The sequence below is a fragment of the Lynx rufus genome, unplaced genomic scaffold (genome assembly GCF_022079265.1).
Source record: "Lynx rufus isolate CCGP_SWC_20201006 ecotype Redwood Valley unplaced genomic scaffold, mLynRuf1.p SCAF_6, whole genome shotgun sequence".
Classification (NCBI taxonomy): domain Eukaryota; kingdom Metazoa; phylum Chordata; class Mammalia; order Carnivora; family Felidae; genus Lynx; species Lynx rufus.
The window spans coordinates 121,110,846-121,137,599 of NW_025814878.1; the positions used below are offsets into that span (position 1 = coordinate 121,110,846).

The following is a 26,754-nucleotide window of genomic DNA, read 5'->3' on the forward strand; positions in this document are numbered from 1 at the left end:
GGCCTTTGGCTTCCTGAAGTGGTTACCTGCTGTCTCGGGCCCTCTGACGTCACCGGCAGCCTGTTAACCTTCCTGTTGGAAGGTTCATCACTGCTCAGTATTCTTTACTGCCACGGGCTGCTCTGTAGTAGGAGCACCATAGAAGCCCTCTGCAGGCTGACAGCTCTTTGAGCTGCCCAGAGAGGGGCCAGAGAAGTGGCCAGGACCCAAGGCTGTCCATGGACACACAATCTCCACCTTAGCATTCAGCACCAAGAACGATGATTTCCCCAGTGTTGAGAAAGGAGACTCACTGAGCCATTTGCCATGGATCAGGCCTACATACCGAACACGAAGTTGTCTGGCCTGAAGATCTGGCCGAATGGTCCAGACCTGACCGAGTCCATGGTGCCTGGCTCCAGATCCACCAGGATGGCCCGAGGTACGTATTTGTTACCTGTGGGGAACAGAGCCAGACTTAGACCTGCAGTGGGCAAGGGAATCACAGGCAAGACTGTGCTCTATGTGCCTTTCACGGCAGAATCATTAGAGAAAATTCTAGCATCTGAGGCAAAAGTGAGCAGAGGTGCTTTTCTGCTTTAAAAGAGATGATGGCATGCTTAGTCATGGCAAACATGCAGGAGTCGTAAGGAACTATAAAGTGTATTTTTGCCAGCTGACATTTAAAATGAATGCAAGAAGCATGTCTTTGGCATTTGTATGTTCCTAGCACATTCCGTCTGCCACGGTATGCAAAGCAAGGTTGACTGGGCAAAAAAACAAAACCAAACAAAAAACACCGAAATAATCACCAGCAGCTTCGTTGTAGTACACATTGATTCTCTCCAGCTGCAAGTCACTGTCTCCATGGTAACTGCCAGTGGGGTCGATCCCATGCTCATCACTGATGACCTCCCAAAACTGGGGAGAAAAAAAAAAAACACCACATGATGGCCTAGCATCCTAAATATCAAGAAGGATGGCCCTTTTCTCCCTGTCATGTCCTTGGAACAGTGGCCATTGTGGTCAGACAGTGGAGGAGTCCTATAGGCACAAGCCCCTGTTCCTCCAGCAGCTGCTGCAGAGGGGCTTGGAAATCTGCAGAGCATCGGCCATATTATGGCGACAGACTGCAAAGCCGGGAAGGGCACTGAACCAGGAGGGTGAGCCCAGCAGATCCCCTTCTAGGGAAAGCTGTGGATGCTGGGGAGGCCATCACCCCCAGGCAGGGCTGAATGTCACAGCATCCCAGCTGATGGACGGGTCCTGCCAGCCAGGACCAAGGACCACTTGGACCCCGCCCTGAGAGACTGCCTCCAGGGATCAATGTCTCCTGGCGCAAACCCCACCCAGCCCTCCAGGCCGCACAGTTTTCTACCACTGACATCCTGTGGCCTGTCGCCCCTGCCCCCAGCAGGGGATGGTTGGGGAAGGGCAGGCAGGAGGAATCTGGGAGCCCGATTGGGGACAGTGGCCAGAGCAGGGCACGCTGAGGGCACAGGCTCCATTGTGAATTTGCAGCAGGAAAGGGGGCGGGGAGGTTGGGGTGGGCAATATGGCGGTTCTGAAAGAGACCACGTCCTTGTCCAGGCGCCCGCCCACACCCTTGCACCACGCTGGCTCCTGCCTCGCCCACTGCGGTGGGAAGTCCCAGCCCCAGGACGGTCACCTGCCGCCTTCCAGACAGGAAGTCAGACTCTGACATTATGTATCATCACGTCCAGATGGTGCTCACATTAGGGAAATTATCTAACATTCTGATCTCAGAAAGTTGCAAGCATCCAATGTCCATCAGAACAGACTTGTCTTTTATAGGGGGGAGGTGGGCAGGATCAGCAGGGACTATGTAGGTGAGGAGGGAAGATGGTGGGGCTACAGGTGTAAAATCAGGTTGTGCAGTGGGGAATACTTTTCTCCAGTCAGCAGATTCTCACACTGAACTGTTCAGGAGGTCGGTGTTCACCAGTGTGCTTGTTTAAACTTGGCGCAAGCCAAATTTATGGGTTGTAGGTAGGGGAAAGCCTACATAAGTTTGGGTGAAGCAAAGTAGAGGGTAAGAAGTGGAAAATTGTGAACACTTGGTCATTTACTCCTTTTATTCATGCATACAATCTGCTCTGGGGGATGGAATAACAGTCATTGTGAGGTTGGTGTTGGTTCAGTTGGTTGTCAGAGGTGGGCTGGCTTCCATGTTCTTGTTGGCTCAGAAAGACTAGCTGTTATCATCTGCTGGGCATGTCCTAAGACTGACAGGTGTCAGAGGGTCTTTGAGATCAGGGGTGTCACAGAGGTATACTTTGGAATACACTAAAAGAATAATTATTAAGGATTAAGTTAGGGAGTACAACCACAATTTGAAATTTGAAGGGAGTTAGCTAAGAAGGCTCTGAGATGTTGGACTTGAAGCATACTTAATGGCAGAAGGAAGATGACAGTGGCAATTTGGTGGATTTCTGGGTGTGCAGTGAATATTTCTGGTGGTGGCATAGACGTTATGGGAATACATGCCCAGTAGTACTTCTGACCACTGCCCAGGCACCCTTTTGGCAAGCCAGAATCCTGTCCAATGCCAGACAATTGTTAAGGACTATTCACTGGAGTTTCCCCTGGTTCTCTGGTGATGATGTTGGTGTCTTTGGTAAGATTGTCCATAGTTCTGGTCATTTCCTGAAGCAGAACATGGAACATGTAGGAGTTCTGGCACACTTGTCATTGGCCCACACAGCTGCAGCTCCAGGTGCAAAAATCTTCCCTGTGTGATCTGCTGTGACAGTCAAGCCTTCTGAGAGTCCTTCAATCCCCTAGACTCTTGTTCTAAGGCTTCTTCATAACCTGGCAAGGAAGGAAGGTAAAGCCTCTTTGTCTGGGACTGGGATTCCACATCTAGGCTCGTAGGTATAACACGCTTTTGTAAACCTTTTTGATCAATTAGTGCCTCAAGAACTGAAATCAAAATTTTATGGTGATGAAAGCAGGCAGTCTAGCTAAAGATTTGATATGGGTTAATAAGATTAGCTCAATAACAGGATCTATTCCAATTATGGGCATTCTTTTCTTCCTTCCTCCCTCCCTTCTTTCTTCCTTTCCCTTTCTTCCTTTTTCTTTCTTTCTTTCTTTCTTTCTTTCTTTCTTTCTTTCTTCTTTCTCTCTTTAATTTTTCCTTTCTTTCTTTCATTCTTCCTTTCTTCCTTTCTGCCATGCACCTCCCCATAGGAGACACTTGTAGAACCAAGAGGTCATATCCACCCAAAGCTTGTACCCCTCTTTTGGATCATGTCCCAAATCCCAGAATGTCTGAAATTCCTGCCCAAATTGCTCTGAGCCCACTTGTAGTACATGTATAAGTCTCTCTCCCTTTGTCTCCCTGAGGGCAGTCCATGCCTTCAGTGTGCACCCCTAGGACCAAGGGGAGACTGCATGTAAAAAGGGGATGATGGGGTTTGGATGTGTGGGCTGGGACATCCACATGCACATGAGGCACAATAAAAACTCTGAACACTGAGGCTCAGGTGAACTTCTCTAGTGGGAAGTACCCCTTGCATATTGTTGCACATCAATGCAGTGAGAATGACATGTCCTCATTCCATAGAAGGACAACAGTAACTCTGTGTATAGTTCTCCTTTGGACTCTTCCCTTTGTGCTCTTCTCTTGCTTAATTTTCATCTGTATCTTTTATAGACTTTCCCTTTAAAAACAAATCTCTAACTGTGCATATAACAGCTTTCAGTGAATTCTGTGAGTCCTCCTAGTGAATAATCAAACCTAAGGGTAATCTTGGAGACTGTTGACCTTGCAGCTCGTGTCAGAAGGAAGGATGTTTTTGGAGACTGTTCCCTCTGACTTCACAGTTGGCCCAAATGCTTCCCTGTTTGTGTCAGAAGTGGGATTCACTAGCCTGACCCTGACTCATGGAAACATTGTTCAAGAAAGAAGAATGAATGGGTGGGGGGTGGTGAGGCTTTGATTCCTGGGTGGCCACAGGGTCACCTAGGATACAGAACTGGAGCTGTGCCACAATTTGTTACTGGAGGTAAAAGTTACCAAAAGAATTTAGAAATTTGGCTCCAGCTCCTGGAGGAGTTGTCTCACTGGATGCATAAGGAAGTGCAAAGTAACAAGAAACAAGCAAATATCACTCCCTTGGTTGTTGTTATCTGTAATAACCAAAATGAAAGGTAGAGTGTTGGGATGGATCTTGAGGCTGAGCCAAACTTTGGAATCAGTCTGTTCTGTCTGTCACCAAAGGAAATAGTTAAACTGAAGCCACAGATAGTTAAGATTTGCAAGATAATGGGGGGAAAAGACAAAAGGGAGAGTCTAGAGACCCATCCCAGGAAGATAGAAACCTTTAAACAGTTACTGGATAAATAAAGCAGACATAGAAGGGACCAAAATAAAGGTCTTACTGCAGCAATCTCAGAAACTGGACAGACTGATGAGAGCCACTGCAGGACCCCACACTGAAAGGCCTTACACAAATCTGCTTTATTCACCCTAGTTTGAAAGAATTTCAAAAGTTGGTTGGCAAAGATGAAAATGGGAAAACCTCCCTAGAATTGCTTGAGGTGATGGTTCCACAACCTAATCAAGTTAATGATTGGCCAAAGGGCCCAAGGGTTTGTGCACATGAGTGGGTAAAATAGCTGAGGAGTCTAAGAATGATGTTTCTGGGACTCCTTGACATGGGAGCCCTGTGCGCCATGATGCCAATGCTTGAAAGTAAAGTTCTGACAGTGGTTACAGTTAGATTGGGTGGATGAGAATGAAATAGTGGGATTCAGGTGAAAAGTTGGATGAAATGTTTGAACAGACTATGAGAAGTGGTTGTGTCTCTGTTACCTGAATATATTATGGGGGTGAATATTGTGTCTAATTGAGGCATGCTTCCCCTACCTAGTATCATCATACAGAAGTCATGTAAAGCCTCCTTTCAGCCATTATTAATTAGACAGCTAAATGGGAGTCAAAAACATTGCCTGAGCCCACACAGATTGTTAATTCGACTGGGGTGCTGGTAGAGACAGATTATCTGCACAATAACCCTATGTTGGGTGCAGACTGGAGCTAATGGCAAAAGCCTACGAGTGCCACCCAGCAATGACCACTGGGATTTCCATTTGAAAATTCCAGAACATTCCCATTTGAAAGACAATTACTAGCTTGCTATTTGACATGAGTTGAAATTGTTCCTATGACTGAAAGACATAGAATAATATTGAAATACCTATAATGTCTTGGATAATGTCCTAAAAATATTATAATGGGGAGGGGAGTGCTCAGAAGAGTTCCACAATAAAAAAGAAATTATTTATATAGGAAATGGTGCTAAGGGAAAACAAGGAGATATATTCCTGAGCAGGGAGCTCCTTTTTCTCTGGGTCTGACTTTGGAACCACCTGAGGCGCTGCTAGCCCCTATGTCTATTTGAGTAGACATTGACCACTCTCTATTGACCAACTCTCTATTGACCAACAAAAAGCCTCTTGGTTTATGGGTAAGAATTCCAAAGTGAACAGTTTCAAGTCATTCTTATTGAAGAAAATAAAAACAATTCAGCTCAGTGGGCTGGAATGCCTGCTATTTGCCTCTGTGTTTGGGTTTTTACTGACTCATGGTGGTGGCCAATGGCCGGGCTGTGGGGTCAGGCAGATAGACAATGGAAAGCTGGCCTATTAAAGAGATATCCATATGGGGTACAGCCTTATGAAAATCATTATGGGAATTTTTATTATTTTAAAACTTTATTATTATTTATTTATTATTTATTATGATTTTATTATAATTATTATAGTAATAATAATTATTATTATTAATTTTGTTGTAAGACTAAGTAGTCTTCATGCCTAGTGTGGAGCCCAGCGCAGGGCTTGAGCTCATGACCCTGAAATCAAGACCTGAGCTGAGATCAAGAGTCAGACACTTAACCAACTGAGACACCCAGGCACAACAAGAGGTACATTAAAGTAGGACATGGCAATGCCTATGAGAAGAACCTCCTCCTGGTATCAGGAAGTAGCTGGAATTGGCCAGTGGCAATCCTTGTGCACTCACTTGAGGTGGCCTCCTGTGTTGTCCTATAGCAATTCAGAGATGGGCTAAATTTAGACATATTCCTCCTGCACCCTATGAAGCACAAAATACCAACTGTACAGTCTGCCCACAAGAAAGAGAGAGGCTGCAGATGGCTCTGGGGTAGTCTCCAAGGGGAAGGCCATGCACATAGCTGTCAAATCGAGCTGATGCTCCTAGAGATTACAACTAGGTTCCTGCCATAGTAGACACTTGCTCTGGATTGGGTTTTGCATACCTAGTGATAGAGGTGAATGTTCAAAATACTATGAAAGGACTGAACTAGAAGATATTGTACCAAGTTGTGCCATCAAGTCACATGTCTTCAGCTCAAGGAACATACTTTGATCCTGATAGTTTGATAGATAACTAGAACAGTCAATGATTAAGGCATGAAGGGCTGGCTTACATGCCTTCATGAGTATGTGCTCACACTCAACATAAAGAGGGCCAATGAAGTGTACCCATCAGGTAGATTTCTCCATTTTTCTATGAGATCTGGGGAATGAGATAGGAGGGGATGCTATTACTCTACTATTCTTCCCCATATAACCTCAACTTTCTTTTTTCCTACCTAATACAGTGGTACTGGGAACAGAGCAACAACCACAGGTGCCAGTAGGAGGGATGATCCCTAAGCAAGAAACTGTCACCATAATTCTGAATCTTATGTCAGAATTACTAAGGGTCTGATGGAGTGGGTGGTGCCTTTATCTCATCTTGCAATACTGAGGTTAACAGTGAATGCAGCTACACTATCTAGAGGTCAAGAAAGTCCACTATTTCTGTACACATGTAACCCTATCTTACATGAATGAGAGAGTATTGAGGGAGAGGTACTTGCTAGACTAGTATTGCTGCTGGCAATCTAGACCAATACAGTAGCCAAACATAACATCCTTTCCAAAAAAGAAGGTGGAAATGCTTGGTAAAATTAAAACGGTAAATGTGGAGAAGGAGGAATGGTGAGGATAAAAGGTGAGGATAGAAGGAATGAATAAATGGTTTACACAATGAAGGAAATGCACTATTATATTGGGGCCTTAAGAGAGACTCGGACAAGAGATGGTATTGTCTCTTAGCCCAATTACACCAGATGCCTGAAAGGGTGGAGCCATACACTTTGGTGGACTACTCTTGCCTTTGGAACCTTGCCACAGTCAAATGGAAGCCTACAAACTGAGTGACATGACTCAGAGAGAAATCATAAGATTCGATGATGGACTGGACTAATTGATAATGACTCAGTGGGGCTCTGGTAATATGGCAGATCTTTTGACTCTTATTTTTCAGGTTGCTGTGCAACCTGATATGGTGATATGGTGTAACACTGGCCTTGTTGATCAGAGTTAACCACCTTAAGTAAACAGGTCTTATGGTAATACTGATATTGATAATCAAATATATTGAGAAATTGAATTAAGTCCTCATCAGGATTAATAAAATGACTGGCTTGAGGAACAACTGGATTTAACTAACCATCACCTAATTTTTATGCTAAACAGTTCTGTACAAGATTATCATAAAGTACAAATAGCATACATTGAGAAGGGAAAAGAGTAATCAACCCAGTACAATAATATGAACATGTATGTCATGGCTTTATAGGGTGAGTTACTATTGCTTTGTGTAGTAAATACTATATTAATTATAGATGCCCAGACAAAGGTAATTGTTTTGCTGTAACAGAGTCTTGGCCAAAAGCTTGGGGGTGACCTGTATAGTGAAAACTTATTCTTATCCAAAGGGAAGTCTGGCCTTTGCTCTTGGCTCCTGGGAAGTAATTTCTAGGGCCCTGGAATGTCTCATAGGAGCGTTTTTATTTGCTTGAGGGCTTTAGCCACCAGACAGTCTGTCAATGTGCTTTATGATAAGGGCTTTGGTACTGGTTTAGATCTCCCAGGAACTAGAGACTGAAGGTATCAGAAGGGGCTGGAGACTAAATGTTGGCCATGTGAGGAGTATGTGTCCCTGATGGCAGGAGATAAAAGCCCCAATAAAAATTCTGGACCCCACAGGCTCAGGTGAACTTCCTTGGTTGTGTGTGTTTCATACACATATCCTAGGGATTAACATTGTCCTTGATTCCATGGGGACAAGATGACTGGAATCTCTACATTTGGACCCTTTAGGACTCTTCCCCAAGTGTTTCCTGTCTTGGCTGATTTAAAAAAATATATTTTTTAATGTTTATTTATTTTTGAGAGAGAGACAGACAGAGCGTGAGTGGGGGAGGGACAGAGACAGAAGGAGACACAGAATCTGAAGCAGGCTCCAGGCTCTGAGCTGTCAGCACAGAGCCTGATAGCTTGAGCCAGGGTTGGAAACCACGAACCGTGAGATCATGACCTGAGCCAAAGGCAGACACTTAAACTGTCTAGGCTGATTTTAACCTATATGCTTTCTCCATAACAAACCATAACCATGAACATAACAGCTTTCAGTGAGTTCTGTGAATCCTTCTGGCAAATTACTAAAACGGAGTGTGTTTCTGGGGGCCCCTTGAACTGGCACTTGTTGTTAGAAGTGAGGGTAGTCTCCTGTGTGAACACCTTATGTCCTCTAAAACTTCATAGTTGGCCATACTTTATTCAGGGGACTAAATGAATATTTACATTATGAATGCTCAAAAATCCAGCCTTCTACTCATCAGTTGGAATGCTGGCAGCCAGGCAGAAGAAGCAGGGTATTGGTGGGGATAATCTGAGCCATATGATCATTTTAAGAAGAAAGACGTAATAATAATGATTATATATGCTATCTTTTGCTGCATAAAGATCCACCACCAAATTTCGTGGGTTAAGACAAAATATTTACTACTAATTATAGGCTTGAGGGTTGGCTGAGTGGTTTTGTTATGGGCCAGTTCATTTAGGGCTTGATGTTCTAGGGTAGCTTCACTCACATGTCTATTGGCTGGCAGGCTTATTGGTCTAGTGAGGGACTCACTGTCATGTTTGGCAGTTGGCTTGATGTCAGCTGGAAAAACCATGTGTCTTTCATCATCCATCAGGTTGATCCTGCTTGTTTATGTGGTGGCAAAATGGTCCCCAGTGGCAGGAGAGGGCAAGCCCAATCCACAAGTCCTTTTCCTACCCTTCCTTGTATCACACTTGTTAATGTCCCGTTGGCAAAAGCAAATCATGTGGCCAAATCCAGATTCAAGAGGTGGAGAAATAGACTCCACTTCTTGATTGGTGGAGTAGCAAAATTATATGGTAAAGGAGTGTGTATCAGTCATTTTCTCTAGAAACAGAACCAAGAAAGCCTGAAATCTGCAGGGCTGGCCCACATGCTGGAAACTCAGGAAGGGTTTCTATGTGACAGTCTGGAAGGGATTCATCTCTGGGAAACCTCAGTTTTTGTTCTTAAGGACTTCAACCATTGGATGAGGCTCATCCATATTATAAAGGGTAATCTGTTAATAAAACGGTAAGTTGGTTGAAATGTGAGTCATGTCTACAAAATACCTTCACAGCAACATCTCGACTATTGTTTGCCTGAACAGCTGGGTTCCATAGTTCAGCTAAGTTGACACACAAAATTTCACCATCAAAGAGCAAATATTCAGCTGTTGTCCAATTTGTACACTGCCACTGACCGTTCTCCAAGCAAACAACAGGACAGATCACCCATAATTCACCTAATGAATCTTATGCTCAAAACGCTCTACGCATGGGCTCGGAGGTCCCGATTAGCTTCTTAGTGACTCTGTCTTAAAAATGAGCACACAGGGGGCCTGGGTGGCTCAGTCAGTTAAGCATACAATTCTTGATTTCAGCTCAGGTCATGATCTCGCTGTTCATGAGCTTAAGCCTCATGTTGGGCTCTGTGTTGACAGTGAGGAGCCTGCTTGCGATTCTCTCTCTCTCTCTCTCTCTCTCTCTCTGCCCCTCCCCTGCTTGTGCTCTCTGTCTATGAAAAAAAAAAATTAAATAAACTTTTAAAAAATGAGCATACAACTAAAGATTACCAGATACTTATAAAAAGCTTCTATCATGAAAGACAGAGGCTCAAACAAGTAAACAAGGATTAAAAAGAAAGAAAGAAACATGGAGAAAATTACGAAGGGAAAAGAAAACATCTTTTAAAAGTTTCATGAATCTCCTCAGAGAAGGGATGATATAGTGTATCCATGAAATAAGAATAGAACACATATAAGGTAAAATTAAAGAATTGAGAAAAATTCTTAAAAATTAGAAAATATACTTGGGGCGCCTGGGTGGCGCAGTCGGTTAAACGTCCGACTTCAGCCAGGTCACGATCTTGCGGTCCGTGAGTTCGAGCCCCGCGTCAGGCTCTGGGCTGATGGCTCAGAGCCTGGAGCCTGTTTCCGATTCTGTGTCTCCCTCTCTCTCTGCCCCTCCCCCGTTCATGCTCTGTCTCTCTCTGTCCCAAAAATAAATAAACGTTGAAAAAAAAAATAAAAAAAAAATTAGAAAATATAAGAACATAATTGAAAACTCAGTTGAGACCCTGGAAGGTATAAGTCAAGCAAATCTAAAAGGGGTAGGGGTATGGAAAATAGGAAAGAATTTGCTGAAAAAAATTAGAGGGCTAGCCAGAGGCCCAACATCAGATGAATAGCAACTCCACAGAGAAGCAACTGAAGAAAAAAAAAAAAAAACTGGGGAGAAATATGATCGTATAAATATATGAAGAAAATGACAGAAGAATGTGAGTTTCCAGATATAATTCTGTATGGTAGAGTCTATCACCTCCTTACAATCTGGATACATGATCCAGTTACTTGAAAATTACTTGTCTCCCAACGGTCCCTCGGGAAACAGACTTGGAGAGATTTGTCCAAGAAGCATATTGGAGTCCCAGGGGATGCCCTGGAGATGATCCTTCAGGGATGTCCCAAATTGAGGCAAGGGGGCTAAACCTTCATGCCCTCTTCAACATGCAACATGTCCCTGAGGAAGGGACCATGCGTGTGGGTGAGGCAGCTTTCTAGCTGAAGGCACTTGAAGACAGGGGCTCAGCTAAGTTTCCACTGGTGACCAACTTCCAGGAGCCTCGGAGTCCTGAAGGGGGAATTCGTTTCCTTAATTCAATTGGAAACGTCTAGTTTTAACTCCTTTGAAGTCCTTAAGGCCCACATGGTCCGCAACCTCTAATTACACTGCGTTGCTTGGATGGTGGTCTGCCTGCCAGGAGAGGGTGCTGTGGGCGGCCTGTACCAGGAGGCGAGGAGGCCCATCCCTGGCAGGGGTGCTAACACGGGGAGGGGCCACGGCCTGGGGTGGGAATGTGAAGTCTTTCCAATTCTAAGGAGCAGCATCAAAAGGCCCATTGTTGTTGCTTGGTCAGTACTATGGGTTTTATCGGTAATAATGCTGCCATTTCGCCATTGATATTATGTCCAACTCCTCCAGCCATCTCTCATTTGGTCTGAATTCATGCAGAGCAAAAAAAAGGGAGTGCTATTTATGAGGCTCATCAAACCCCTACTAATTGCAGCTGTATTGGCTTAAGGAGCATCTAAAACATTACGTTTTCAAACTTTCAAATTAATAAAGGCAATAAACTAGAAGTATTTGCATTTCAAATGATCTTTCAATTTACAAAAGATTTACCACCTAACACCAAAACTAAACTTTCTTATCAAGTGTTAAGTATCATTCCAGTTACAGAAACTGAATTAATGTCTCGTTCGTTACCAAAACTGTTTCTATATCAGATCTCTATCCCATTTATTCAGTGGTGCCTATTCAGTGCAACATGTTTGTGAGGTGAGTGGGAAAGAAGGGAGATCCACGCTGAGCTCCTTCTGTGTTCTAGTGTCAGTTCAGGCACTTACACACACACACACACACACACACACACACACGCACATGCACACATGAGGTAGAGATGATCTCCTCCTGGTGCAGGATGAAACTGTTCAGAGGGGTTAAGAAAATGGCCTGGCATCATGTCATGCCAGTAGAAAATTCAGCAGTTGCATCTCCTGCCGCCTGACAGCACATTTTCTGGAGTTTCACATCCACAGTTGCCTAGGTAACCACTACACAGCCTCCAGGACTGTCTGCATGAAAGGGAAAAAGGGGGGGAGGGAGCCATCTACTCTTCCCTTCACTTCCTGCATCAACAATGCTGCAGCCCTTTGTCAGGGTGTTAATGTGGCGAAAACAGAAAGCCCAAAAGCCTGCCCATGGGATTACACTTCAATGAGATATTTCTACTCACTGAAGGACCAGATTCACTGAGAATCTTGCCTGCCAGAGCATTGAGCCTGTTTCTATTTTTATTCACTCCTAGGCTTTTTCCTTTTCTCTTGGGCTTTTTGTCCCTCCAGCAAGTTCCCCTTCCTAGTGGGCAGGAGTAGGGAGTACTCCTTATTCAAATAAGCCCATGCCCTTGATAAATGCCTGCATCTCTCTGCCATGGGCAAAGAGCTCTGCAGAGTCCTCCCTGTTCTCTGGACCTGCAAGTGACCAGGACAAGAGCCAGGGCTGGCAAATGTGTGTGTCACCTGACCCATTCATCCTCGCACGGAATCTTTGCTAATTGTGTTCAGTCCTGTCACGGTCATTGCAGATGGCCACTGGGACTTGAAGAGTTTTTTTCTCCCTGCCCCGCTACAAGAGACAGGCTTAGGCTGAGAGATTAAATAAGCAAGGGGAATGAGAGTTGAAGCAGTTCACTTCACCACCGTCAACAATTTGGTCTTCATCGGTCCAAGGCATTCCTTTCACTAAGAAGATGAAACGCACCTTGCTTTTATGAGCAACTCTCTTTTGACATAAATATTAATGAAATTTAAGTCATGGGTGTTGCTGCTAAAAGCCATTTTGTTTTAGTAGCGTTGTGCTCAAAAACAAGTTGGAAGTGTCTATGGCCAGTCCTATTACATATGATTAACATCTTCACTTGCCATTTGAAATATCAATGGACAGCTACTGAATGGCCACAGGTGAAGGTCAAGAGGCATCAGCCTGGCTGCAGGTCTAGCCCACAGGGATAGGGAACAGTGAGCTCAATTATAGGGGTGTGGGAAGGCATCAGCATCCAGAGGTCTGTGCTGGTGGATTCAGGTGACTGACATAGGCTCTGGGCAGTCCAACATAGTCTCTGCTCCAAGTCAGACTTCTAGGTTTGGACAGGCAGGGGACAGGGCTGGGACAAGGCTCAGTGCCCAGGCAGCAAGGCCTGTAGGAAGATGGGCTGAGCCAACTCACGATCCTGGGATGTTGTGGCTGGCATTTGGATATTAGGTGACACTAATGAATTAATGATAAGTTTCTTGGTGGTAGTAATGGCCTTGTAGTTATATAAGAGAACGTTTTTGGGGTGCCTGAGTGGCTCAGTTGATTGAGCGTCCGACTTAGGCCCAGGTCATGACCTCACAGTTCATGAGTTCAAACCCCGCATTGGGCTCTGTGCTGCCTGCTTCAGATTCTGTGTCTCCCTCTCTTTCTCTGCCCCTCCCCTGCTCTCTCTCTCTCTCAAAAAATAAACTTTTAAAAAAAATTATTTAAAAAAAAAGAGAGAACGTCTTTGTCCTTAGGAGGGGTATCCTGAAACTTTTAGGGGTGAATTTTTATGATGTCTATAATCTACTTTCAAATAATTCAGAAAAATATATATATATAAATGTATATCTATACACAAGCAAATGCCAAAAAATGGGCAAAACATGAAAAACTGTTGAAATTAGAAGAAGGGTATACAAGAGTTGACTGTGCTATTCTTTCAACTTGGTAGTTTTAAGTGATATTTCTTAAACAAATTTTTTAAAAGTTTTTTTTTAAAGGGTTAATGATTAGTTCTAGGCCTGAAACATAAAACAATTTTTTTTAATACCAGGTGGTACCGTTAGCTAATGTTTTGCTGACTTCCTCTTTATAGATGCAGTGTAGTCCACAAAGGATAGAATAAGCTAAAACTGTTACCTTTAAATCCACCAGTTAAAAATGTGTTTCATAAAGCAGACTGGTGAGTTCTATTTTTATCTGGTGTTTTCTTGTTCTCACATTTTCAATGCTTAATTGTTTTTCTCATTCAGAAGAACGTTTTATCTGACTACCCATCCTGTGGCAGGAAGTAGAAGGGAGTGCTGTCTGGAGATTAAACCACAAAAGTGGACAGAAAGTCTTCCAGACCCCTGCCATGGTTCTGCTTTTATAGTCCTGAGGAAATAACTCGATCAACCAAAACACACAGAGCTGCCACATATCAGTCCACTTGTTCATAATTAGTGAGATCATTTAAAAAAAAATGGGCATTCCTATTTTGATGCTTGTGCAAATATAACATGAATGCAAGGCTCAAATGGGTAAATGCATGAAAATCACATGATGATATCTATCTCCCTTCCTAGACTGTAATATCCTTAAGAGCAGGAACAATGTCTCTCTTATTTATATTTGTACCTACATTGCCTAGCATCATAAATATTTTTTTTAAATGTTCATTTATCATTATTTTGAGAGAGAGAGAGAGCGAGCATGAGCAGGGGAAGAGCAGAGAGAGAGGAAGACACAGAATCCAAAGAAGTCCCCAAGCTCTGATGTGGGACTTACACCTGTGAACCGTGAGATCATGACCTGAGCAGAAGTTGGACACTTAACCAAATGAGCCACCTAGGCACCCCTATATTTCTTGAATAAATGAGTAAATAAATTAATTAATTTAAAATGTAGAATAAAGAGAGGTGATGATATTTGAATTTCACAACAGCCAAGGACTGTGAAAATCCATAATACAATTGTTCTTATGTTTTATCATGTTTGTAGGCTAAATATAGCAGACTGATAACCAATGCTTAATGACACAGCATGATAAATATGTAAAATATCTGTGTAGTTAAACAATGATTAAAGCTAATATTAAAAAAGCAAATAACTGCTATGTTAGAGAAGTGGGATTTCAGGGAATCTTCTTTATCCTGTGTACCATTTTTTTAAAAAGTTGTTTTATATATTATTTATTTTTGAGAAAGAGAGCGTGCAAGCAGGGGAGGGGCAGAGAGAGAGAGGGAGAATATCAAGCAGGATCTGCACTGTCAGTGCAGGGTCAGACGTGAGGCTCAAACTCACGAAACTGAGATCATGACCTGAGCCAATGTCAAGAGTTGGATGCTTAACCTACTGAGCCGCCCAGGTGCCCCCCAGTTTGTTTTTAATCAAAGTAATTTATAGATGGATATTACCCTTGCAGGCAAGCAAACCAAAGCTGTTTAATATATATAAGAAAATTGCACAACACGGAAAATTACTTGCCTGTTATGAGGAATGTAGATTCAAAGAAGTATATGATTATTTTTATTAGAATATTGCGAAAGAGAAGAGAGATTTGGGAAGTAACAAAATCCTGAATCACGCAGAGCCTAGTGCCCTGGCCTTGTTTCCAGAAGCCAGTCAACAGAGTTGAGTGGAAGGCATAGCAGGGAAGTGTATATATGAAAACAAAATGGAATTTCCATGGTAAACAGCATCAACATACAAAAAGGGCAGAAAGTCAACTTGAAATGGAGCAATATGTCTTGTAAGTGGTCTATTTAGTCCTTGACAAATGGTTAAGTCTACTCACTTTGAAGATAAAAGTAGGGGCACCTGGGTGGCTCAGTCATTTGAGCATCTAACTTTTTATTTCGGCTCAGGTCATGATCTCAGTGTCATGGGATCAAGCCCCGAGTTGGGTTGTGTGCTGGGCATGGAGCCCGCTTGGAATTCTCTCTCAGTCTTCCTCGCCCTCTGCCCCATCCTCATTCTCTCTCTCTCCCTCTCTCTCAAAAAAAAAAAAAAAAAAAAAAGTAAAAGTAGCAGCACCCATTTCTGTGCACATAGGTTTGTCTGCAGATTCTAAACTGTAATGTTAACTGCCCTGAATTCAAAAGCACTGTGGGGGATTCAAAAATAGTGCCCCCAATAACATCTGAATGATGCTTTTCCTCACTGATAATTAAGAAATAGAAATGGGGGTGTCTGGGTGGCTCAGCCAGTTAAGCATCTGACTCTTGACTTTGGCTCATGTCATGATCTCATGGTTTGTGAGTTCGAGCTCCGCATCAGGTTCTGCCCTGACAGCGCAGACCCTGCTTGGGATTCTCTCTCTCTCTCTCTCTCTCTCTCTCTCTCTCTCTGCCCCTCCTGCACACACACACTCTCTCAAAATAAATAAATAAACTAAAAAAAAAAGAAGTAAAATGATAGTGGGATATTTCTCTTCATCAGGTTGGCAAAATCTTTGAATCTGATGATGTCCATTGTTAGGAAATATGAATTTTTAGTGCTTAAACAAAGGCATATAAAAATTTTTAAGTCCTCCTAAAATTGATCTTAATTTCTATCTCAAGACCCCCTATTCTGTTTGGCAGAAATGACAATGCCAATGTAGTCAATGTAGATTAATACTTATCAATTTAGGAGACCCTCAGTCAACTCAGAGTTTTCACCCTCTCCTTCTGCTCCCTGAGGTTGGTTCTAAGCAGTAGGAGGCAGATGTGATGCTGGCACAGGGACCTTATCAGACAGGGGTGTCCTGTTCACTGTCCTCCTATATGCTCACACATTTTCAGACACCCGCATTCCCCTGTAGTCTGACATTCTAAAGTTCATGCTGACTTATCCTGCCTTGTCCTATTGTGATAGTTACTTTTATGTGTCATCTTGACTGGACCATGGGGTGTCCAGATATTTGGCTAAACATCATTTCTGTGAGGGTGTTTCTGGATGAGATTAGCATTTGAATCAGTAGACTGAGTAGAACAGTTGCTCTTCTCAGTGTGGGCAGGCGTTATCCAATCCACTGGAGGCCTGAATTAGAACAAAGAGGTGGAAGAGGGGGGAATTTGCTGTCTGCCAGACTGTTTGGGCCGGGACATCCACCTTCTGTTCTCAGACTTGGACTCACACTAACAGTTCTCTGGATTCTCAGGCCTATAAACTCAGCCTCTAACTACACCTGAATGTCCAGCTTGCAGAAACCAGACCACAGAACTTCTCAGTCTCCATAATCATGAGAGCTAATTTCTTATAATAAATGTCTTTATATATATATATATCCTATTGGTTCTGTCTCTCTAGAGAATCCTGACTAATATGCCCCTTGTCTAGATAATGAAGACTCTTTGGTTACCTCCGTTCTTCCCAGTGAAAACGTGAAACTTTCTGAAGCTCTCTGGCAATGTTCCAGGGTGCTGTGAGGCTCCCAGCGGGCTCAGGACCTCTCAGTCTGGACATGCAACTTGCTATTTCCATTCTACTGCCCGCACACCAAACTGGCGGGAAGGAATGCGGTTGGGTTTGATTTGCCATTTCCCACAATCCAAAATAGAAACTTAGTGTGCATATTTCTGGCTTGAGAAACCACCCAGGAATGTATCACCTAGGATGCTTTTGGCTGCAAGGAACAGAAGATCCAACGGAAAATACCTTTAACAATAAGAAATGTTTGACCTCATATAACAAAAATATTACAGTAGTAGTTCTCAAAATGTGATCTAGTGACCCCTGAAGGTCCCTAAAACCCTTTCAGGGCCTTGGCATGATGAAAAACATCCATCCCAAGTGCAGGATAGACCGATGGATTTTAATTTGTAATAAAGCAGAAGTCAACAGTTGTTTACGAAAAGTTTATTTCAAAAAAGTTTATGTAAATAAAGTTTTATTGGAACACAACCATACTCATGTGTTCACATATCATCAATGGCTGCTGTCGAGCTACACTGGCCAACCTCAGCAGCTGTAACGGAAACTTCAAGGCCTGCAGAGTGGAAAATATTGACTGTCTGACCCTGTACAGTAAAAATGTCCTGAGTCCTGTAGCAGAGTATAAGTATTTTTGGAGATCCTTTCAGAGCCCACATTATAAATAACCTGTAAATAACTGCAACTTGTTAAGTTTTTGGTGTCTACTAAAGAAGAATATCCACAATTCTCTCAACACGAATAAAAATATTCCTGCCTTTTTCCACTACATATCTGAGTGTGGCCAGATTTGTTTGTTTGTTTGTTTTTTCAACCAAAACAACAGATAAGAGGAAAATGAATTCAAAAGAAGTTATGAAAATCCAGCTGTCTGGTATTAAGCCAGACATTAAAGGGATTTGCAAAAACAATGTAAAACAATGTCACTGGTATCCCTAAGTTATTTTTTGTTTTATAAGACATTATTTTTCATAAAAATGTTAGTTGTGGTAATATGTCATCGGTTTTAGATTCTGTAATAGATTAATTATCTACTTAAACACTTTTTTATGTTTATTTTTGAGAGAGAGAAAAAGAGAGACAGACTGTGAGCCGGGGAGGGGCAGAGAGAGAGGGAGACACAGAATCCAAGCAGGCTCCAGGCTCTGAGCTGTCAGCACAGAGCCCAATGTGGACCACGAGATCATGACCTGAGCTGAAGCCAGACACTCAACCAGCTGGGCCACCCAGGTGTCCCAATTATCTATTTAAAGTAATAATAAATACATGTTTTGTGATGTTCTCAATTTCAATTAATAATATGGTAAATATTGATAGCTATAACTCACATATACAAAAGTTCGTTGGGATCTTCAATAATTATTTTTTCTTTAATTTTTTTAAATGTCTACTTATTAAAAATTTTTTTAATGTTTATTTATTTTTGAGACTCAGAGAGACACAGCATGAGCAGGGGAGGAATAGAGAGAGGGGGGTACACAGAATCCAAAGCAGGCTCCAGGATCTGAGCTGTCAGCACAGAGCCCTACGTGGGGCTCAAACTCACAAACTGTGAGATCATGGCCTGAGCAAAAGTAGGACGCTCACTGACTCAACCACCCAGGCACCCCTCTTTACTTATTTTTGAGAGACAGAGAGTGCACAAGCAGGGGGAGGGACAGAGAGACAAAGAAGAGAAAGAGGGAGACAGAAAATCCAAAGCAGGCTCTGTACTGCCAGCTGAGAGCTCAATGTGGGGCTCAAACTCATGAGCCGTGATGTCATGACCTGAGCCAAAGTTGGATGCTTAACTGAGCCACCCGGGTATCTTCAATAATTGTTAAGACTGTAAAGGGGCCCTGAGACTAAGTGTTTGAGAATGGCTAGTTTAAAGCTAGGACAGATTCAGGGTTGGTCATCTCACTGATGTTATCACAGACCTAGGTGTTTTCTAGAACTGTTATTGTCAACATCCTGTTGGCCTTCCCCTTAGATCAGCTTCTCTCATGGGTGCTGCTGCAACCCTTTGTGGCATCACATGTCTTCAGAGGCAGAAAAGGTACTATTTATTTTTACCCATTTATTTTCTAAGAGTGAGGAAAACCTCTCTTAGAACCAGTATACTGGTTTTGTATTTGTATTTTTTTAAAACCACATAATAACTCCCTCCAAACCTCATTAAAAGAGTATATAGGAAGTAAATTGATTCCAGACCAATTCTTGTGCCATAAACAATGAGAGCACTGGACAGGATATAAGAAACCACTGTTTCCAGTCCTCAGAAAACACACACCTTTTGAAAAAAGGGGAAATGAGCTGAATCCTACAATCACTTGTGCTTTCTGCCTGAAGAACCTTCTAAACCATGGTGCAGAGAGAAGGAATCCAAGCAGAGCACAGCAGTCTTGCTGAGCTGAGAAGACAGAGACAGACGTTTGGAACGCTGAGGGAGGCTGAGGTTGCAAAGCAACGCAAGGAAATAGCTCCATAAATCTGCATGACACTTTTGAAGGTTCTGGCTGAAGGCTAGCTTCTGTGATATACAGGGGAGATTCCACAAGGCCAAGCAAAGAACAGCTACCAGAGAAAAAAGAAACGATTTAGTAATTATAGCTTGCATGGCACTGGAGACATTTGAGTTCTGACCAGCCACATGGAGATATGTCGATGAACACCCAGGATATTCAGTAGAAATCCCAGAAAGGTCACACCTGAGGAACAGAACTTAAGTAGCACTAAAGTAAAGGCTACTCCAGATTCACCCAACAGAGCTTAGAAACAAGCCTGGGAAGGACCCTGCCGATCTGCAAGTAAGAGAACTACCTGCAAGAAGGAAGCCCAGCACTCTGTCAAAGAGGACAACAAAATCCAAATGCTCGAAAATGAAACATTTGCAATATCCTAAATTCAATCAAAAGATAGTAGACATGAAAAGAAGTATGAAAATGTGACCCATATTTCGGGGGTGCGGAGATCAAGGCAATAGAAAGAGAGCCAGAAATGACAGATTTTTTAAATGTCAGGATCAGACAAGGATTTAAAAACAGCTTTTATGAATATATTGAAGGATTTAAGTGGGAGGCGGAGCAGGGCTTGGGGAGGAGGACACGCTGGGCTGAGAGAACTGTCTGGGAGCAGTTCTGACGGAGGTGGGCGAGCAGCCCGCGGAGGGGGCGGGGCGGGGCCGGGCGGGGCCCGCCGGGGTAGCAGCCGGCCTGTGAGCTGTGCGTCGCTCATCGCTCATGGAGCGCTTTGTGCTGCAGGTGCACGTGTCCACGTGTCGCTGCCTGGCCACCGTGGGATGCCTTCCACCGAGGCTTCTTCCTCTTCAGCTACCAGAGCCACCAGGCTAAGACGGCTGTGAGTTTTTAGGAACTAGGAAAAAGGAGTATTACTCCTATGAGACACCTCTTGAGGATCCGCCCCACAGACAGGAGAATCCTTGTGCCTCCAGCTGGAGTCTGGTGCTCCCCTCTTCAGGGCCTGCGGCTATCTGGGCCCCCAGACCTGCTCCAGATGTCCCAAAGCACATTACCGCTTTGGATAGTTGAGTTCCAGACTCCCACTTCCTCTTTTAAGGATTTGAAATTGTAATAGAAACAGAAGATGGCATTACACCTGAAGTCGTGGGAAAGGATGATGTTGCAGAGATCATAGGAAGCGTGGGTGAAGCGCACGAGAAAGAATTGGATTCCACAGCAAAACATGAGTCCAGGGAAGATAAAATCTTCCAGAAGTTTAAACCTACCATAGCTTTTGAATCTGGACAAGATTCTCAGAGATTGGCGGAAGTGTTGTCCTGATCTGGATTCCTGGTGAAAATATCCCCCCAGAAAAGGGTATTCCAGATTGCCCCTGTAGTGCCAAGAGAGTATTTGAATTCCAGGCCATGCCTCAGCAGCTCAGTTACCTTGAGGCAGACATACTAGGCAGAAGTGTTGACTAGGCCGCCCGGCTGGCCTCCCTGGTGCTCAAAGCTGTAGACTGGGCTCTGGATACACAGAAGAATTTGTATGAAGCAAGATGTAACAGATACACCTCATAGACATCGTTGTAAAGCCTTAAAAATGCTGCTAATCTCTCAGACCTTGCAGTTCTGTGTCTTGGACTTTATCCTAAGGAAATAATTATACCAGAGACACTAGTACAAAAATGTTATTTTAGGCATTGCTTACAATGTCCAACAAAAATGTCCAGTGACAGGGAATTAAATAAATTTTGGTACATCCATGCAGCGCAAAACTATGCAGTCTTAACAGTACAGACCTATATGGACACCAAACAAGATCTGGATCTAAACTGATCTAAACTGATCCATACCAAGGGGCCATTATAAATGGTATTCACAGTATGATCATATTTTCATCAAAATATTTGTACATGTGTATGTGCACAGAAATAAATCTGGAAAGACATATACCAGGTGTGAACTGGTTACCTATGAATGGTGAGACCAAGTGAAATGATCCTTTTACTTATATGTATATGTCTTTCTACAATAAAAGTGGATAATATGCCTAAGTAAGGAAAAAGAAGTTTTGTTTTCTGTTAAGAATGGATTTTTAGCAATCCGATGATGTAAAGTGAAATGGCTACAAAACTGTCAAATTAGGAAAGATTAGCCATGCCAAACATTAGGTGAAGCAAGATAGAACTAGTTTTAGAAGGCACAGAGCATTTGGATTCCTTTTCCATTGCATTATATCCAAAGTTGAGATTTCCAGGGTGGGAGCAGATCTAAAATTCCTGACCCACTCTCCCTCTAGAGTGGTAACATGCTTGGCCAGAGACATCAGCACCAAACCCTTCTGCCCTTTGCTTGCCTACTTCATATTCTCCTCACCCTGTGCTGACAGGGTTTTTATTGATTCTGGCCCGACAGCTGGGCTGTAAAATGTCACATAGCACGGATGATGCACGTTCACCCTGGAACATTTTTCATTCCTCAGCAGTCTGTAGCCCAGCCCTTTGCCAGCAGCTGTGAGGCCAAAACTAATGGCTTGGAAGCAGGTTGAGGTCCATGGGCATCTCAGATGGGAAAACCACCAGGCAGAGGTTCCTACCAGGGGGCATAGTACTTATAACAAAACGCAGTTCAGCAAAAATTGGCTGATGGAGAAGTGATTGAGACCATTCTCTACACTTAAGAAACTTCAAGTGTAGCAGAGAGAGAAGCAGAATTTCAGTGTAAAATTGTCAGAACCAAGGGGGTGCAGGAAATCCACGCGGGCGTTCAGAAAAAACGGATTGGGAAAGGGGAGTCACATCTGGAAATGGATGGGTGAGGAATGAATGTCTACAGGAAGAGGGATGGAGCAGGTGCCAAGGGTCAGAACTGCTCAGCAGGAGATTGTGGGGACAGAAGTATAGTACTGGGCAGGGCTGGAGGTAAGGTGAGCTGTCCCTGAGAGGGTAAGTCTGCTTTCAGCAGGTATCAGAAGTGCCATATTAGGGGGCTTCCACATATACTGTGTGGAAGCAGAATTGTAAGAGAAATAACAGAAGGTCAGGTTTCATTTCCAATAATGACTCCTGCCACAGTCCAAGGCATGGGCGGGAATTTTTCTGTGTTACACAGTGCCTCTGATGTGGTAGGTGCTCAGTAAATACCTGTTGAATGAAAGATCAGTGAATAAAGGAAAAGAAAAAGTTCCTTTTTAATAGGCTTAGTGGGTTTGCAGCAAAAAAAGTAGATTATGAAATTCTCCAGACAGGTGGGGTGGGGGCGGGGGAATGTGACACCGCTGTCACAGGCACAACCAGGTGCAGCTTTGTTTCATTTTGTTTTTAATATGCTGATATTCCCAGGGAAAGGTTTATCCTGGGAGCTCCAGACCTAGAATGTGTCAAAACTCTACCGACAACATTATCTAGAGCCCTGCTACTCACAGGATGGTCTGGGGGCGGCAGCAGCATCCACTGGGTGCTTGTTAGAAATGTAGGGCAGCCAGCCCTGTCCCCAGCTGAGTCAGAATCTGCATTTTAACAAGTGCCCCGGGGTGGGGGAGGGGGAGAGCAGGCAGTCTAAAGTTTGAGGTGTCAGTCTGGGTGTGGAAGCTATGCCCTACATGAGGAGTCATCAGGAGGACCTGGGAGAGGGGAGAAGAGCTAGAAATCCCCATTTCCCTACTTCTCCTCTCCTGAGGCTCCAAGTGGGACCTAACAGGAATCTATGAGTTTCTTCCCAAACCCCAGCAACTTCACACAGTTCAACCTCACACTTGCCTGTTTTTTTTTCCTTTTTTTTTTTTTTTTTTTTGCCTATGAAAATGTATTACTGTCGTGTGTGCACCATCAAACTTAAGATCCTGGTCTTTCTTTCTTGCCTTTTATACAACCAAAACAGAGACTTTGGCTACTTTGACATCCTTAATGTCTCCAGGAATGTCACTGACAACATGATCTTTGCAACCAAATCCAGCCACCAGAACTTCCATCATTTTCCTCAATAAAATTCAAACAACCATCATTGGGTACAAAGGCTGTGATTATTTATTTATTTATTTCTTGCCTTTCTTGATCACCTGGACCCTGACGCACTTTCTGATACAGAATTTGGCTGTTTGTCTTCAACCCCTACTTTTTCCAACACAATTCCTCTTGCAGAGGAAGCACCTCCAAAATGGTTGGCCTTCGAGGCTGTGCCCAAGCTCGCTTGTGCTGTTCATCACACCACCTCTGATCTCAATGGTGGCTATGGAGCTTCCTGGCAGTACAAAGCCCCCAACACTTGCCCGTCCTGCTGGCACCATGGGCCTGAGCCAAAGAGCTCAACCTTACACTTTGGGAGTGCCCACAATGAGGCTCGTCCATGCCCTCTCCTCACTCAGCTACTGTGTGTGTGTATGTGTGTGTGTGTGTGTGTGTGTGTGTGGTGTCACCATCCCTCTGCTCTCTGACTTGAGTACCAGCCATGCCTCCTGAGGACAGACAGGTAGGAGGCTTGGCTGGGAGGGCACTCTGTTTAAGAGATGACAGTTCTGGGGTGCCCGGCTGGCTCAGTCGGTTAAGTGTCCGACTCTTGATTTCGGCTCAGATCATGATCTCACGGTTCATGAGTTCGAGCCCTGCTTGGGATTCTGTCTCCCACTCTCTCTACCCCTTCCCCACTTGTGCATGCTCGCTTGCACTCTCTCTCTCTCTCTCTGTCTCTCTCTTTCTCTCAAATCAATTAAGTAAACATTAAAAAAAGAGAGAGATGACAGTTCTTCTGTACGTGTTTAATGCTATCCATAGTCCTGACCACAATCAGTAATAATATCAAATACTGGGGGTGCCTGGGTGGCTCAGTCAGTTAAGTGTCTGGCTCTTGATCTCCACTCAGGTCATGATCTCACGGTTTGCTTGGGATTCTCTCTCCCTCTCTCTGTGCCCCTCCCCTACTCATTAAAAAAAACACTGCTATTTTAGCACTGTTCTAGATACACAAATGCACTGTTCTAGGTATTGCATTTGTATATAACCTTATAGAACAGCCATCATGACCATTCCTAGTTTAATGATGCAGAAACTAAAACCCAGAGAGGTTAAGTAACTCGCCCAAGTCACACAGCTTATAATCAGAACGATGCCGGATTATCATTTGGGCATCAGTGGCAGAGCTGCTTGATGCTCTATTGGACAAAACCTTCAGCAAAAGAGCTTTGCTCATTTATTGTTGGACATACGAGCTAAAAGCTAGAGAAAGCATTCAGAAGGAGCTTGGGACTTAGTGAATAGCTTAAAAATGAGTTAAAACATGGGGCGCCTGGGTGGCTCAGTCGGTTAAGCGTCCGACTTCAACTCAGGTCACGATCTCGCGGTCCGTGAGTTCGAGCCCCGCGTCAGGCTCTGGGCTGATGGCTCAGAGCCTGGAGCCTGCTTCGGATTCTGTGTCTCCCTCTTTCTCTGCCCCTCCCCCGTTCATGCTCTGTCTCTCTGTGTCTCAAAAATAAATAAACGTTAAAAAAAATGAGTTAAAACAGGACATATGGATCTGGCTATCCAGCTCACTGCAGGGTAGATGTGTTCCCTGGAACCAAGGTGCTCCTCCTAAGTCCCCGTAACTGAGGCATAATCAGTCCCAAACTCCAGCCCATGCATCTGGGACAAATAGAGGCATCTTTACTGAAAGATGCTGTTGTCGTGAACAGCCGGTTGACTGTGTGTGTGGAAGGCAGGAGAAATGGAGCCAAGGTGGGGGGAGAATACCAGGCTAAGGCCATGGAGCTGAAGGATTTGTTCAAGAAGATTTGAAGCCCCAGAGAGAAATACCGACTGTCCAAAGGGGAAGTGTCTGCATCACCAGTGGCTCAGCGATAACTGAAAGAACAAAACAGAAACCCTGGGTAGCCCAAAGCCAGAGCTCCCACCTCAGGCCATGCCCAGAAGTGAGAGAAAGAAGGAAACCAGTACTTAGGGGGACAGAGGGCCCCATCCCAGGTCCATTGTGGCCCAGATGACCCAGTCTCTCTGCTTGGTGCCCAACTCAGACAGCGTTGAAGTAAGGAAGATGGCGGACAGGAGCCCAGTGGACGGTGCCAGCTGAGCCAATCTGCAAGATAGTTGAGTTAGGACAAGAATCTTGCAGCTTAGAAGTCCTCTGCTTCCAAGCTTTAGAGTTTCTAGTTTCTTTTTCTTTTTTTTTAATGTTTATTTATTTTTGAGAGACAGAGGGAGACATGGCATGAGTGGGGGAGGGGCAGAGAGAGAGGGAGACACAGAATCCAAAGCAGGCTCCAGGCTCTGAGCTGTCAGCACAGAGCCCTACGCGGGGCTCGAACTCATGAGCTGTGAGATCATGACCTGAGCCAATGTCAGATGCTCAGCTGACTGAGCCACCCAGGCGCCTTTAGAGTTTCTAGTTTCTAATTTCTTCAATGAAGTTTCTAAGTTCATCTTACAGAACTGTCCTACAGGGGTGCCTGGGGGGCTCACTTGGTTAAGCATCCGACTCTTGATTTAGGCTCAGGTCATGATCTCACAGTTCATGAGTTCAAGCCCTGCATCGGCCTCCATGCTGACAGTGCAGAGCCTGCTTGGGATTCTCTTTCTCTCCCCCTCTCTCAGCCCCTCCCCACTCACACTCTCTGTCTCTCTCTAAATAAATAAACTTAAAAAAACAAACCTTTTTTTTTAAAGGAACGATCTTGCAAAAGGGCTCCCCACCTGGTGAGAAATCGGGAGTGTCAGTGAACCCCTAGATTGCAGGAGGAGTGGTGATCTTGCAGTGACTTGCCTGAAGGCCTGGACATAGAAGCTGGTCTGGGGACGGCAGGGCACCCAGAAGGGCCAGGATGAGGGGCATCTAGGAAGGCTGTTAATCCCTCCTGTCCTGGACTGTGAATTCTCTTCCTCTTCCTCCTCTTTTAGTCAACAGCTTCCAGCTGTGTTTCTCCTTAACAGGCTCCTCTTTCTGGAAGGTCATTATTGGTGCTCATATAGAGAAGGCCTTCTTTAGCTCACATCCTCCTTTCTTCCACCTCCTGCCTGGCTGGCCTCCTCCTGCTTCTGAGCTTCTGGTTCTGTAAGAAGCAATAGCATCACAGACTGAGGAAATACTGCAGAAAATAACCACATCTTCTATGT

General features: G+C 44.0%; 1 protein-coding gene and 2 pseudogenes across 1 annotated transcript; 1 reads left to right on the plus strand and 2 right to left on the minus strand.

Moving 5' to 3' along the window:
* Positions 1-298: 298 nt before the first annotated feature.
* Positions 299-1,684, minus strand: LOC124529217 (tubulin beta-4B chain-like). The gene is made up of 3 exons (XM_047103060.1): positions 1,584-1,684; positions 792-934; positions 299-436 (listed from the first exon to the last, which is right to left on the minus strand). The coding sequence occupies exons 1-3, from the start codon at positions 1,682-1,684 to the stop codon at positions 318-320; spliced, it is 363 nt and encodes a 120-aa protein (XP_046959016.1). The 3' UTR covers positions 299-317.
* An 18,745-nt stretch (positions 1,685-20,429) lies between these two features.
* On the plus strand, positions 20,430-21,314 carry LOC124529218 (programmed cell death protein 2-like; annotated as a pseudogene).
* Positions 21,315-23,487: 2,173 nt separating this feature from the next.
* LOC124529220 (40S ribosomal protein S23-like) lies at positions 23,488-24,000 on the minus strand (annotated as a pseudogene).
* Positions 24,001-26,754: the final 2,754 nt, after the last annotated feature.

Excerpts from the sequence above, each read along its gene's own strand:
- LOC124529217 (XM_047103060.1), bottom strand. The coding sequence starts at position 1,684 with ATGTCAGAGTCTGACTTCCTGTCTGGAAGGCGGCAGGTGACCGTCCTG. Across the intron at positions 935-1,583 it reads GGAGCCAGCGTGGTGCAAGG|GCCATCATGTGGTGTTTTTT; the intron begins GTGTGGGCGGGC and ends TTAGGATGCTAG. Across the intron at positions 437-791 it reads GTACTACAACGAAGCTGCTG|GTAACAAATACGTACCTCGG; the intron begins GTGATTATTTCG and ends TGTTCCCCACAG.